The sequence below is a fragment of the Salmo salar genome, chromosome ssa14, assembly GCF_905237065.1.
Source record: "Salmo salar chromosome ssa14, Ssal_v3.1, whole genome shotgun sequence".
NCBI classification, from domain to species: domain Eukaryota; kingdom Metazoa; phylum Chordata; class Actinopteri; order Salmoniformes; family Salmonidae; genus Salmo; species Salmo salar.
The window spans coordinates 91,126,445-91,140,340 of record NC_059455.1 but is presented as its reverse complement, the minus strand read 5'-3'; the positions used below and the strand labels follow the sequence as shown (position 1 = coordinate 91,140,340).

At 43.6% G+C, this 13,896-nt stretch overlaps 2 protein-coding genes and 1 long non-coding RNA gene across 6 annotated transcripts in view; 1 reads left to right on the top strand and 2 right to left on the bottom strand.

Annotated features, from left to right (window-relative positions):
* Positions 1–1,324, top strand: part of LOC123726865 (uncharacterized) — a 34,367-nt gene extending 33,043 nt beyond the window's left edge. The window contains exons 7-10 of the long non-coding RNA XR_006759007.1: positions 30–136; positions 209–382; positions 491–583; positions 1,150–1,324. This is a non-coding gene — a long non-coding RNA (uncharacterized lncRNA). The remainder of the gene's footprint in view (positions 1–29; positions 137–208; positions 383–490; positions 584–1,149) is intronic.
* LOC106570587 (cell division cycle-associated 7-like protein) overlaps positions 1–5,175 on the bottom strand; it is a 29,523-nt gene extending 24,348 nt beyond the window's left edge. For both annotated transcript variants that reach the window (XM_014143039.2, XM_014143040.2), the window contains exon 1: positions 5,056–5,175. In XM_014143039.2, coding sequence (XP_013998514.1) covers positions 5,056–5,073 — 18 coding nt within the window. In that variant the 5' untranslated portion in view covers positions 5,074–5,175. The remainder of the gene's footprint in view (positions 1–5,055) is intronic.
* A 1,179-nt stretch (positions 5,176–6,354) lies between these two features.
* LOC106570585 (rap guanine nucleotide exchange factor 5) overlaps positions 6,355–13,896 on the bottom strand; it is a 101,333-nt gene continuing 93,791 nt past the window's right edge. For all 3 annotated transcript variants that reach the window (XM_045694949.1, XM_045694951.1, XM_045694950.1), the window contains exons 21-25: positions 11,415–11,505; positions 11,189–11,239; positions 10,809–10,961; positions 10,589–10,643; positions 6,355–10,507 (exon numbers count right to left, since the gene is read on the bottom strand). In XM_045694949.1, coding sequence (XP_045550905.1) covers positions 10,389–10,507; positions 10,589–10,643; positions 10,809–10,961; positions 11,189–11,239; positions 11,415–11,505 — 469 coding nt within the window. In that variant the 3' untranslated portion in view covers positions 6,355–10,388. The remainder of the gene's footprint in view (positions 10,508–10,588; positions 10,644–10,808; positions 10,962–11,188; positions 11,240–11,414; positions 11,506–13,896) is intronic.

Genomic DNA, 13,896 nt, shown 5'->3' with positions numbered 1-13,896 from the left:
TCTATTGCTATTTTTGTCTAATGTTTCAGATCACTGAAACCCCCCCGATGTGGTGGAAGTTGTGGAACCAGATCAGAACGCCATCGAGGATCACCTTCAGGCACGGGCTGAGAAGGATGTGGAGGTTTTTAACCAGGTAAAAAAAAATAGGTAAGACATGTAATTGTAATATGAAATAGAATTGCATTTCTTCCTGTTATCAATCAAGGTGAGACTGAACATGGAGAAGACGCAGGAGGAATAAAAAGGGAGCAACCGGAGCAGAATCAAGAAGGGAACCAAGTGCTATGACATCCGGGCGAATGTCTTGGTTTGGAAGGAAGGTGAGACCTGGGAAACCTCGCTGCTCTTTTGTTCCTAGCTGGGGTCACCATCTGTTCAGGTGAATATAAACAAATCTCAGATAATAACTATTTGCATTTACACACAAAATAACCTGAAGCTAGTTTTAGTTTCCCTAACAGTGATATTTTTCTCTTTGTCTTCCTAGGGTTATCTCGGTGGAAGCCAGCAACCTTCCTATCCACCAGAACCAGTGAGTTCGGATCAGTCTGATTCTCTGTCGGAGGGGGACCAGCTTGAGGTAGGCTATACCTTCCAAAAGTGTTGAAAAGTACATATCTCCCATTTATAAACACTGTACTAATCCATCAACATTTCTCACAGTAAAGTGTAACCTGTGTGTTTACGTCTGTCTCTTACCCTGTTCCCTTTAACTCTGCTCCTGTTCTCCAGGACCTAGTGGTTCTGCCCAACACCCAGACCCACCTGATGTCCTCCATTATCTGTTCTCCAGGACCTAGTGGTTCTACCCAACACCTAGACATGGATCCACCTGATGTCCTCCATTATCTGTTCTCCAGGACCTAGTGGTTCTACCCAACACCTAGACATGGATCCACCTGATGTCCTCCATTATCTGTTCTCCAGGACCTAGTGGTTCTACCCAACACCTAGACATGGATCCACCTGATGTCCTCCATTATCTGTTCTCCAGGACCTAGTGGTTCTACCCAACACCTAGACATGGATCCACCTGATGTCCTCCATTATCTGTTCTCCAGGACCTAGTGGTTCTACCCAACACCTAGACATGGATCCACCTGATGTCCTCCATTATCTGTTCTCCAGGACCGAGGGGTTCTCCAGGACCTAGTGGTTCTACCCAACAACTAGACATGGATCCACCTGATGTCCTCCATTATCTGTTCTCCAGGACCTAGTGGTTCTACCCAACACCTAGACATGGATCCACCTGATGTCCTCCATTATCTGTTCTCCAGGACCTAGTGGTTCTACCCAACAACTAGACATGGATCCACCTGATGTCCTCCATTATCTGTTCTCCAGGACCTAGTGGTTCTACCCAACACCTAGACCCACCTGATGTCCTCCATTATCTGTTCTCCAGGACCTAGTGGTTCTACCCAACACCTAGACCCACCTGATGTCCTCCATTATCTGTTCTCCAGGACCTAGTGGTTCTACCCAACACCTAGACATGGATCCACCTGATGTCCTCCATTATCTGTTCTCCAGGACCTAGTGGTTCTACCCAACACCTAGACATGGATCCACCTGATGTCCTCCATTATCTGTTCTCCAGGACCTAGTGGTTCTACCCAACACCTAGACATGGATCCACCTGATGTCCTCCATTATCTGTTCTCCAGGACCTAGTGGTTCTACCCAACACCTAGACATGGATCCACCTGATGTCCTCCATTATCTGTTCTCCAGGACCTAGTGGTTCTACCCAACACCTAGACATGGATCCACCTGATGTCCTCCATTATCTGTTCTCCAGGACCTAGTGGTTCTACCCAACACCTAGACCCACCTGATGTCCTCCATTATCTGTTCTCCAGGACCTAGTGGTTCTACCCAACACCTAGACCCACCTGATGTCCTCCATTATCTGTTCTCCAGGACCTAGTGGTTCTACCCAACACCTAGACATGGATCCACCTGATGTCCTCCATTATCTGTTCTCCAGGACCTAGTGGTTCTACCCAACACCTAGACATGGATCTACCTGATGTCCTCCATTATCTGTTCTCCAGGACCTAGTGGTTCTACCCAACACCTAGACATGGATCCACCTGATGTCCTCCATTATCTGTTCTCCAGGACCTAGTGGTTCTACCCAACACCTAGACATGGATCCACCTGATGTCCTCCATTATCTGTTCTCCAGGACCTAGTGGTTCTACCCAACACCTAGACATGGATCCACCTGATGTCCTCCATTACCAACCATCCTCCAACTTTTCATTACATCATCTATAGCTACTGTTGCTGTCATTATCTGCTAAGAAAGTTCTCTTGCTCTATCATACACAGATAAACTAAAAAACACAAGCACTGTAAACACTCAGAACAAAGAGAGCAGCAGTGCCTGGACGTTGCAGTCTCCCTCTTCACGTCCCCCTTCCAAGACTGGCTGCCTGTTGAGAACAGGCAGAACATCCCACCCACACGGCAACCACCTCCTCAATATTCCACACACCACAATTCACTTTTTTAGTCTGATTGCCTTGTGAGTGTACAACAACAAAAAATCTGTGAAAATAAATTAATGACACAACTCTGCCAAAAAATATAAAAGTTTAAATATGAAAATCTTAAATATTGGCAGGTTGGTTTTCACAGCTGTTTCACAAGGTGTTCATTATTGTAAGTTTTAAAGTATCCTTTGATGGTATTTATTTGTTCCACATTATTCATTGTTGTATCCTAAGACCTAAGAGAGAGAGACAGAGACAGAGAGAGAGAGAGACAGAGACAGAGAGAGACACAGACAGAGACAGAGAGACACAGAGAGAGAGAGACACAGAGAGAGAGAGACACAGAGAGAGAGAGACACAGAGAGAGAGAGACACAGAGAGAGAGAGACACAGAGAGAGAGAGACACAGAGAGAGAGAGACACAGAGAGAGAGAGACACAGAGAGAGAGAGACACAGAGAGAGAGACACAGAGAGAGACACACATATACACACACACAACCACAAGGGTGTATTAATGAGCTATGTGAGATAGAACAAAACTTAATCATAATAGCGGACTACTGAAATGATATTATTTCACTGTCGATAAGAGAAGAGCATGTTAAAATTAAAACATGATTTGCATATGAATGGAGTGGAAATTAGCTGACTTTGTAAGGTAAGTAACTTTAATGTATCAAGCAGATTACGTTTTCTTTGCCATTGGATTTCATGTTGTAATGTTAACAAGGTACCCAAAAGTAGTTTGAAGTAATGTTTTCATTTTATTAGCTAAAGAAAATAAAAATAAACTTGTTTAAAACAGCGGAATTGTCACAGAAATCAGCCTTGTTGGCATAGCGATGATGAAAAGAACGTAATTTAGGCTGTAATGACCTCCAAAATTCTAATCATTAGGTCATCACACCGTTGATATAGCAACGGACGAGTTTATAGCTTATCGAATCCTATTGTGATGCAGAGGGGGACATTATTTGCCATGACAGGCCCTCAGATCCTCAAAAAGTTCTACAGCTGCACCATTGAGAGCATCTTGACTGGCTGCATCACCGCTTGGTATGGCAACTGCTTGGCATCTGACTGCAAGGCGCTACAGAGGATGGTGTGTACGGCCCAGTACATTACTGGAGCTAAGCTGCCTGCCATCCAGGACCTCTATAAATCAGGCGGTGTCAGAAGAACAGCCTAAAAACTGTATAAGACTCCAGCCACCCAAGTCATAGACTGTTCTCTCTGCTCCCGCACGGCAATTAGTACCAACGCACCAAGTCTGCAACCAACAGGACCCTGAACAGCTTCTATCCACAAGCCATGAGACTGCTAAAGAGTTAGTTAAATACTGTAGTTAACCACCTGGACTATCTGCACTAAGTTCTCTCATCACATAAACTGCTACTACTGTTTATTACATCACTTTATTCTTAGTTATATGTACACATCTACTTTAATTACCTCATACCCCTGCTCATACCCCTGCATATCGACTTGGTACTAGTACCCAGTGTATACAGCCAAGTTATATTCACTCTGTATCTATTATTATTATTAATCTGTTTTACTTTTCTATTATTTCTCTATTTTCTTTCTCTCTGCATTGTTGGGAAGGACCCGTATGTAAGCGTTTCACTGTTAGTCTATTGTTTACGAAACATGTGACGAATACAATGTGATTTACAAAAAATTACATCTTATGCATAATTCAACATACTAGCTACAACAGCAAACGTTAGATAGCTGTATTATCTATGTAGCCTTACAAATGTGCAACAGTGTGATGAAATGTAGCGTTAAAAAAAATGGTTGGACCGCAGCTTTCAGCACTAATTTACCAAGGGACTCCTGACTGGAACACTAAGGGACTGGAACACTAAGGGACTTGACTCCATCACTTGCATGGATGTTAAGTCCTTGCATCATAGCTGTCTGATTCTGAGAGGTTAACTTTCTTCAGCCCCATCCCTCAGCTTTTTTTTTTGCGAAACACGGGCAGAGTGTTTGAACTGCTTATTGACGCTTTAAAACGAAAGACACTTAAAATTAACTTCCTATAAAATATCCTAGAGTTTCCCCTATACATCGGGTGATAAAGCTACACGCTAATAGATAATATCCGTTTCCACACTATGCACAGAGAGCACTGCCATACCGTGCTGGCTCTGATGCCCTGTAATATGGTACGTTCCAGAAAGTAGTCTGATGATTGACAGCTGATCAGTCCATTACAGAGCAGTAGTCTGACTGTGTGGCCCACTAACAGAAGGTAAACAATTGACCAAATGTATTCCTATGTCATTTTAACATTCAAATACTGTAGCACTGATATCTAGCTATGATACAGGCTATCAATACTTCATTTGATGAAATTCCCAACTGGACATTTAATGACTTTATTTAGCCTATTCCTTAGTGTTGGTCCAAAGTGGAGCAAATGGCCTTCGGTCCCTGGATTGGACGATACCACCAAGACGTATCATGTGTATAGCTATTTCACCAGTGTTTTAGCTAAACGGGACGATAGAAAAGTTGCAACTGTTAAACATAACTTACCTTTGTTGATAACAGCATTTTAACTCGTTTGAGAGACGGGTTTTCTATCTCTCGAAGACATGCAGTTCACTCAACAAAATCAATCAATGGTTTTAAAAAACAACACGAGTTCAAGTACTTGTCTCAAAAAGCAGGGGAGTAGTTGAGTTTCGAGTTTAGTTCAAATATGTTTCCAGGCTTAATAATTTATTTTTGTGAGCCCAGAATATTTGAATTGTATGTAGAAGTCGTTAGAAAACGACAGTGAGAGTGAATTGAGTTGTGTTATGATTACAATGAGTTTCTGCTCTGAGTCTCTTTCTATCTCTCCCCGGATACAGAATGGAACAGTCCGAGTCCCGCCCTCTCCACAGTTTCGCGGCAAAAGCACCATGTGGGCCTAACAGAACCACACCAAGGATTTGTAATAACTAACCCATTGTCATTGCTCCATCTGTCACCACACCGTCTAACCTTTTTTTACGTTCTGTGCTTGTATATATAAATATAAATATCAAAGACAGTACATGATTGTAGCAAAATTGCATCTGGGCCTAGTTGCTTTTGGATCAGAGTACATTAAGACTACATTGAACAAATCTCTGTCATGCTACAACAAATATTTATTATCTCGTGATGATGTTTGGTATTATTGCCTTTCGGTTTCTTTTTAAAAGTGACTGGGAACATAATCTGATTTAGAAAAAATATTCTGTAGTGCAGAAGCTGCATTCTCTCTCTTCCACTCCTCCCTCCTTATCCTCCTCCCCCACTCCTCCCTTCTTATCCTCCTCCCCCACTCCTCCCTCCTTATCCTCCTCCCCCACTCCTTCCTCCTTATCCTCCTCCCCCACTCCTCCCTCCTTATCCTCCTCCCCCACTCCTCCTCCTCCCTCCTTATCCTCCTCCCCCACTCCTCCCTTCTTATCCTCCTCCCCCACTCCTCCCTCCTTATCCTCCCCCCACGCCTCCCTCCTTATCCTCCTCCCCCACTCCTCCCTCCTTAGCCTCCCCCCACGCCCCCCTTCCTTATCCTCCTCCCCCCACTCCTCCCTCCTTAGCCTCCCCCCACGCCCCCCTTCCTTATCCTCCTCCCCCACGCCTCCCTCCTTATCCTCCTCTCCCACTCCTCCCTCCTTATCCTCCTCCCCCACTCCTCCCTCCTTATCCTCCTCTCCCACTCCTCCCTCCTTATCCTCCTCTCCCACTCCTCCCTCCTTATCCTCCTCCCCCACTCCTCCCTCCCTCCCTCCCACCCACTCTTTTTCTCTACTCTTCCTCTCTCATATATTCACAGAGACAGTGACCAGCGACACAATGTTTAATATGACATAAAACCTATAATTTATTCATCATCTCAAGTAAAACTTGTATGTAGTAAAATGCTCTTTAGAAAAGACGTGTGGCTTCAGCAGTTAGGGGGGGGGGGCATATTGCTCTGTGTTTCTCTTTTCCCTAAAGGTACACTCACCAATATGGCATCATGTACGGCGGGGAAACAGAATCAACAACAACAACAGAATTCAAATCTCTTCAAGGGAGGGCACAATTTGGAGACAATAGTGGCAGAGCCAATAGAGGCAGAGACAATAGTGGCAGAGCCAATAGAGGCAGAGCCAATAGTGGCAGAGCCAATAGAGGCAGAGCCAATAGAGGCAGAGCCAATGGTGGCAGAGCCAATGGTGGCAGAGCCAATAGAGGCAGAGCCAATAGAGGCAGAGCCAATAGTGGCAGAGCCAATAGTGGCAGAGCCAATAGAGGCAGAGCCAATAGTGGCAGAGCCAATAGAGGCAGAGCCAATAGAGGCAGAGCCAATAGAGGCAGAGCCAATAGTGGCAGAGCCAATAGTGGCAGAGTTGAATTCTGTTGATGATGTTGCGAAAAGCAGTCGACCCGCTCTTTATGATGTCATATTGAGGAGTCTACTTTTAAACAGATAAATAATAACATCAAAAACATCATAATAAAACAATAATAATAATAATAACATTATAGCATTGGTTTCCCAACTATTTCCTCTGGCCTCCCCTAGACGTTTCACATGTATGTTTTAACCCTGAACTGGCATACCTGATTCAATTAGTTAAAGGCTTGATGATTAGCTGACCAACTGAATCATGCTGGCAGTTTAGGGTTAAAACTGAAATGTGAAATGTCTGCCAGTAGCCGAGGAAAGGGTTGGGAAACCCTGCCTTCTAGTATTAACATTATCCATATTAACAAGTCAACAATATTACAGAAGAATAAAGCCTTATAGCAAATCTGAAATGGCACACTATTCCCTCGCTTATATAGTACACTACTTTTGACCGGGACCACATGGGTTCGGGACCACATGGGTTCGGGTCAAACGTAGGGCATTATAGAACAGGATCTGTGGTCTTGCATTGTGATGTCATGGGATCGTCACGTCATGCAAACACAACAACATTCTTTAAAACAGAACTTTACATCGTCATGACCACGGCAAGAAAACAACAACAAAACTCTCTTTTTCATTGGTTCTTTTTTTTCCTCTGTCGCCCCCCCTCATTTTGACATCACGCAGGACAGTAACAATCATTCACTAGTCTCCTGTTTTAAACATTCCAGCATTTCAGCTTCAAATTCAAACCTTTTTATACACAGTTCACTATCTTTACACATCTAACCGTAACCTTTTATAGCTTTACAGTTTTATTATTGTCTTTATACAGCTGCCGTCTCATCTGGCACACAGGACCGTCACAGTCTGTCTCCTTTAGAGAAACATAAATACACTCACTATTACAATAAGCAGTCCTATTGCAGTGCTGCCCTGCTCCTACACACCTGAATACTGTAGATACATGTGCATGTACTAGTGTGAATACGCCAAGCCTTAACAGGGTAGTGTTCTAGATCAGTGTGAATACGCCAAGCCTTAACAGGGTAGTGTTCTAGATCAGTGTGAATACGCCAAGCCTTAACAGGGTAATGTTCTAGATCAGTGTGAATACGCCAAGCCTTAACAGGGTAGTGTTCTAGATCAGTGTGAATACGCCAAGCCTTAACAGGGTAATGTTCTAGATCAGTGTGAATACGCCAAGCCTTAACAGGGTAATGTTCTAGATCAGTCAGTGTGAATACGCCAAGCCTTAACAGGGTAATGTTCTAGATCAGTGTGAATACGCCAAGCCTTAACAGGGTAATGTTCTAGATCAGTGTGAATACGCCAAGCCTTAACAGGGTAATGTTCTAGATCAGTCGGTGTGAATACGCCAAGCCTTAACAGGGTAATGTTCTAGATCAGTGTGAATACGCCAAGCCTTAACAGGGTAATGTTCTAGATCAGTGTGAATACGCCAAGCCTTAACAGGGTAATGTTCTAGATCAGTGTGAATACGCCAAGCCTTAACAGGGTAGTGTTCTAGATCAGTGTGAATACGCCAAGCCTTAACAGGGTAATGTTCTAGATCAGTGTGAATACGCCAAGCCTTAACAGGGTAATGTTCTAGATCAGTCAGTGTGAATACGCCAAGCCTTAACAGGGTAATGTTCTAGATCAGTCAGTGTGAATACGCCAAGCCTTAACAGGGTAATGTTCTAGATCAGTGTGAATACGCCAAGCCTTAACAGGGTAATGTTCTAGATCAGTGTGAATACGCCAAGCCTTAACAGGGTAATGTTCTAGATCAGTGTGAATACGCCAAGCCTTAACAGGGTAGTGTTCTAGATCAGTCAGTGAATACGCCAAGCCTTAACAGGGTAATGTTCTAGATCAGTCAGTGTGAATACGCCAAGCCTTAACAGGGTAATGTTCTAGATCAGTGTGAATACGCCAAGCCTTAACAGGGTAATGTTCTAGATCAGTGTGAATACGCCAAGCCTTAACAGGGTAGTGTTCTAGATCAGTGTGAATACGCCAAGCCTTAACAGGGTAATGTTCTAGATCAGTGTGAATACGCCAAGCCTTAACAGGGTAGTGTTCTAGATCAGTGTGAATACGCCAAGCCTTAACAGGGTAATGTTCTAGATCAGTGTGAATACGCCAAGCCTTAACAGGGTAATGTTCTAGATCAGTGTGAATACGCCAAGCCTTAACAGGGTAATGTTCTAGATCAGTGTGAATACGCCAAGCCTTAACAGGGTAATGTTCTAGATCAGTGTGAATACGCCAAGCCTTAACAGGGTAGTGTTCTAGATCAGTGTGAATACGCCAAGCCTTAACAGGGTAATGTTCTAGATCAGTCGGTGTGAATACGCCAAGCCTTAACAGGGTAGTGTTCTAGATCAGTGTGAATACGCCAAGCCTTAACAGGGTAATGTTCTAGATCAGTGTGAATACGCCAAGCCTTAACAGGGTAATGTTCTAGATCAGTGTGAATACGCCAAGCCTTAACAGGGTAATGTTCTAGATCAGTGTGAATACGCCAAGCCTTAACAGGGTAGTGTTCTAGATCAGTGTGAATACGCCAAGCCTTAACAGGGTAATGTTCTAGATCAGTCGGTGTGAATACGCCAAGCCTTAACAGGGTAATGTTCTAGATCGGTGTGAATACGCCAAGCCTTAACAGGGTAATGTTCTAGGTCAATGTAGAACTCATTGGCTGGGATTGAACCCAGGCCATGTTGCTTAGTGAAATCTGTGTGTAACAGGCATTGAAATAACAGAACAATCTCTTCAGTCAGTAAAAGTGTAACAACAATATAATAACTCTCTATAATACCATGTTATAACGTCTAATAACAATGTGTAATGTTATGACCTTTTATGGTATGGCAGGACCAGGCTTTGTTGTTACTATGGATACATGTGAAAAGCCGAATATGGCATCTCTTTCCCATCTGGGCCTTTGGCACTGTAACACCCAGAGGCTCACCATGTGGCCTGAACACATACAGTACACATCTACTCTGTGTTTACTCTGTCCATATATACACTGTACATTTATACCATCCATTAATATCTGCAGTCACATTACTGAGGATCATCAATACAGTGAAACTGACTGTTAACTTCAGAGCAGAAACAGAACAACAAGCAGTCTCAGAAACTGGAGAGTAGCTTAAAAACGCTATTCACCACAGAACAATAACGAATGGACGCCCGTCCTCTTCAAAGGCTTTGTCATCCGTCAAAGTTTGACCCTCATAGAAAAACATTCTGAATTAGGTTTTGCCAGATATTCATTTTCAGTCTGAACGCCGCCTCAGTGTGCAGCTCTGTGGTTGGCTGGCTGAATCAGTCTTCTGAAGTGTGGTTGGCTGGCTATTTCAGGATGTTGAACTGTGATTGGCTGAGAGACAGTGGCTCGCATGGCACCTTTGATACAGGAAGTGTATTTTCTGTGGTTCTGTGGAGGTCAAAAGTCCCTCTAGGAGTGTGTGTGTGTTCAGGCGCGTGGCTCCAGTTTGTGTGACAGTTGAAAGAGTGTCTGTTGATTGTCGATGATGTGTAAGTGGTGAACACTCGCCCTGACCTCAGGACTGTCGCTGCCGACCACCTCGTTACCTAGGAGACAGACACACAGATCAGGTATATATATTAACACAGACGCACAAACACACAAACACACATACGCACACAACATACCCAGTTGGTCGCTTTGGCAGTGGCGAATCAGACGCACTATGTCGGCGATCATGTGCTGAGGGGTCAGGGCATACAAGAGAGTCAGTCACGAGGGTAACGGTTATAACACACGGACAGATAAACGTCCACACACACACTTTAGTCACTTAGCAGACGCTCTTATCCAGAGAGTCTGGAACATAAGACGGGGGGGGTGGTACTGTCACATGGCATGCCTCACCAGTTTCTGGAAGTTCACCAGGTTGTCCTGAAAGGTTTTGTTTCCCTCGTGGATGAAGGTGATGTCTTTCAACAGCAAGGGCATGAAAGGGATCTTAGGAGGCTTCATCTTCTTGAAGGCATCTCTGTAGGCCTTATGGTTCAGAGACGGGTCCTGGAGGGAGAGGGAGAGGGAGAGAGAGAAGTTAGGGTTAGGAGCCAGTGTAAGGTAAGGGATTTGAGGTCAGAGGTTTGGCTTAGGGTAATGTTGATTTGAACTGAAAGGCTGTTATGCCAATAGCCTTGACATTTGTTAATTCATTTGCTAAGTCTTCCTAATTATTTTCCACCAGCTTTTCAGCAAGAATATTACTTTAATAAACCAATGAAAATTAGTCTTACTGTGATCAACTCCAGTTCAGAGAAAATCTTCTTGAATTTCCCCGGAACTTTCTGAACGTAAACAGAGGGAACAGTTACACACCGTCAGAACTGTCAAAGTTACCACACACACACACACACACACACACACACACACACACACACACACACACACACACACACACACACACACACACACACACACACACACACACACACACACACACACTCCGTCTGTCTCCCTTACCTCCCAGGTTATATTGAGTCTGCTGACAGCTGCAGTGTTTAGTCCCATGATGATGGCAAATGCTGAGTTCAGGTTCCTCTGGGCCTTACAGCTGAACAACACAAAAGAGGAATTACACAGTGCCTTCAGAAAGTATTCATACCTCTTGTCTTATTCCACATTTTGTTGTCTTACAGTCTGAAATCAAAATGGATTAAATCTATTTTTTTTTAAATATATGATGCTACAACCTTGGCACACCTGTATTTGGGGAGTTTCTCCCATTCTTCTCTGCAGATCCTCTCAAGCTCTGTCAGGTTGGATTGGGAGCGTCGCTGCACAGCTATTTTTCAGGTCTCTACAGAGATGTTAGATTGGTTTGAAGTCTGGGCTCTGGCTGGGCCACTCAAGGACATTGATTGACTTGTCCCAAAGCCACTCCTGCGTTGTCTTGGCTGTGTGCTTAGGGTCGTTGTCCTGTTTTAAGGTGAACCTTTCTCCACAGAGGAACTCTGGAGTTCCAAGAACCCAAGGCCCTTCTCCCCCGATTGCTCATTTTGGCCGGGTGGCCAGCTCTAGGTAGTCTTGGTGGTACAAAATGTCTTGCATTTAAGAATGATGGAGGCCACTGTGTTCTTGGGGACCTTCAATGCTGCAGATATTTTTTGGTACCCTTCCCCAGATCTGTGCCTCGACACAATCCTGTCTCGGAGCTCTACGGACAATTCCTTCGACCTCATGGCTTGGTTTTTGCTCTGACATGCACTGTCAACTGTGGGACCTTATATAGACAGGTGTGTACCTTTCCAAATCATGTCCAATCACTTGAATTTACCACAGGTGGACTCCAATCACGTTGTCTCAAGGATGATCAATGGAAACAGGATGCACCTGAGCTCAATTTCAAGTCTCCAAAAAAGTTCTAAAAACCTGTTTTTGCTTTGGACCTATGGGGTATTGTATGTAGAATTATGAGGGGAAAAAAATAATTTAATCCATTTTAAAATAAGACTGTTACTTATTAACAAAATGTGGGGTCTGAACACTTTCCGAATGCACTGTACACACAATACCCCGTAATGACAAAATTAAAACATGTTTTTATAAATTATTGCTAATTTATTGAAAGTGAAATACAGAAATATATAATTTACATAAGTATTCACACCCCTGAATCAATATGTTAGAATCCCCTTTGGCAGCGATTACAGTTGTGTCTTTCTGGGTAAGTCTCTAAGAGTGATTACAGCTGTGTCTTTCTGGGTAAGTCTCTAAGAGTGATTACGGCTGTGAGTCTTTCTGGGTAAGTCTCTAAGAGTGATTACAGCTGTGAGTCTTTCTGGGTAAGTCTCTAAGAGTGATTACAGCTGTGAGTCTTTCTGGGTAAGTCTCTAAGAGTGATTACAGCTGTGAGTCTTTCTGGGTAAGTCTCTAAGAGTGATTACAGCTGTGAGTCTTTCTGGGTAACTCTCTAAGAGTGATTACAGCTGTGAGTCTTTCTGGGTAAGTCTCTAAGAGTGATTACAGCTGTGAGTCTTTCTGGGTTAGTCTCTAAGAGTGATTACAGCTGTGAGTCTTTCTGGGTAAGTCTCTAAGAGTGATTACAGCTGTGAGTCTTTCTGGGTAAGTCTCTAAGAGTGATTACAGCTGTGAGTCTTTCTGGGTAAGTCTCTAAGAGTGATTACAGCTGTGAGTCTTTCTGGGTAAGTCTCTAAGAGTGATTACAGCTGTGAGTCTTTCTGGGTAAGTCTCTAAGAGTGATTACAGCTGTGAGTCTTTCTGGGTTAGTCTCTAAGAGTGATTACAGCTGTGAGTCTTTCTGGGTAAGTCTCTAAGAGTGATTACGGCTGTGAGTCTTTCTGGGTTAGTCTCTAAGAGCGATTACAGCTGTGAGACTTTCTGGGTTAGTCTCTAAGAGTGATTACGGCTGTGAGTCTTTCTGGGTAAGTCTCTAAGAGTGATTACAGCTGTGAGTCTTTCTGGGTAAGTCTCTAAGAGTGATTACAGCTGTGAGTCTTTCTGGGTTAGTCTCTAAGAGTGATTACAGCTGTGAGTCTTTCTGGGTAAGCCTCTAAGAGTGATTACAGCTGTGAGTCTTTCTGGGTAAGCCTCTAAGAGCTTTGTACACCTGCATTATACAATATTTGCACATTATTCTTTAAAAAAATCTTCAAGCTCTGTCAAGTTGGTTGTTGATCATTGCTAGACAGCGATTTTGTATTTATTATAGATCCCCACCATTTATTATAGCATGACTCCTCACAGTCCTCGCTGTTCCATAAAGTGAATTTTTATCAGGTTTTTTTTAATCTGATTTTACTGCTTGAGTCAGTTACCTGATGTGGAATAGAGTTCCATGTAGTCATGGCTCTATGTAGTACTGTGCGCCTCCCATAGTCTGTTCTGGACTTGGGGATTGTGAAGAGACCTCTGGTGGCATGTCTTGCGGGGTATGTATGGGTGTCTGAGCAGTGTGCTAGTAGTTTAAACAGACATCTCAGTG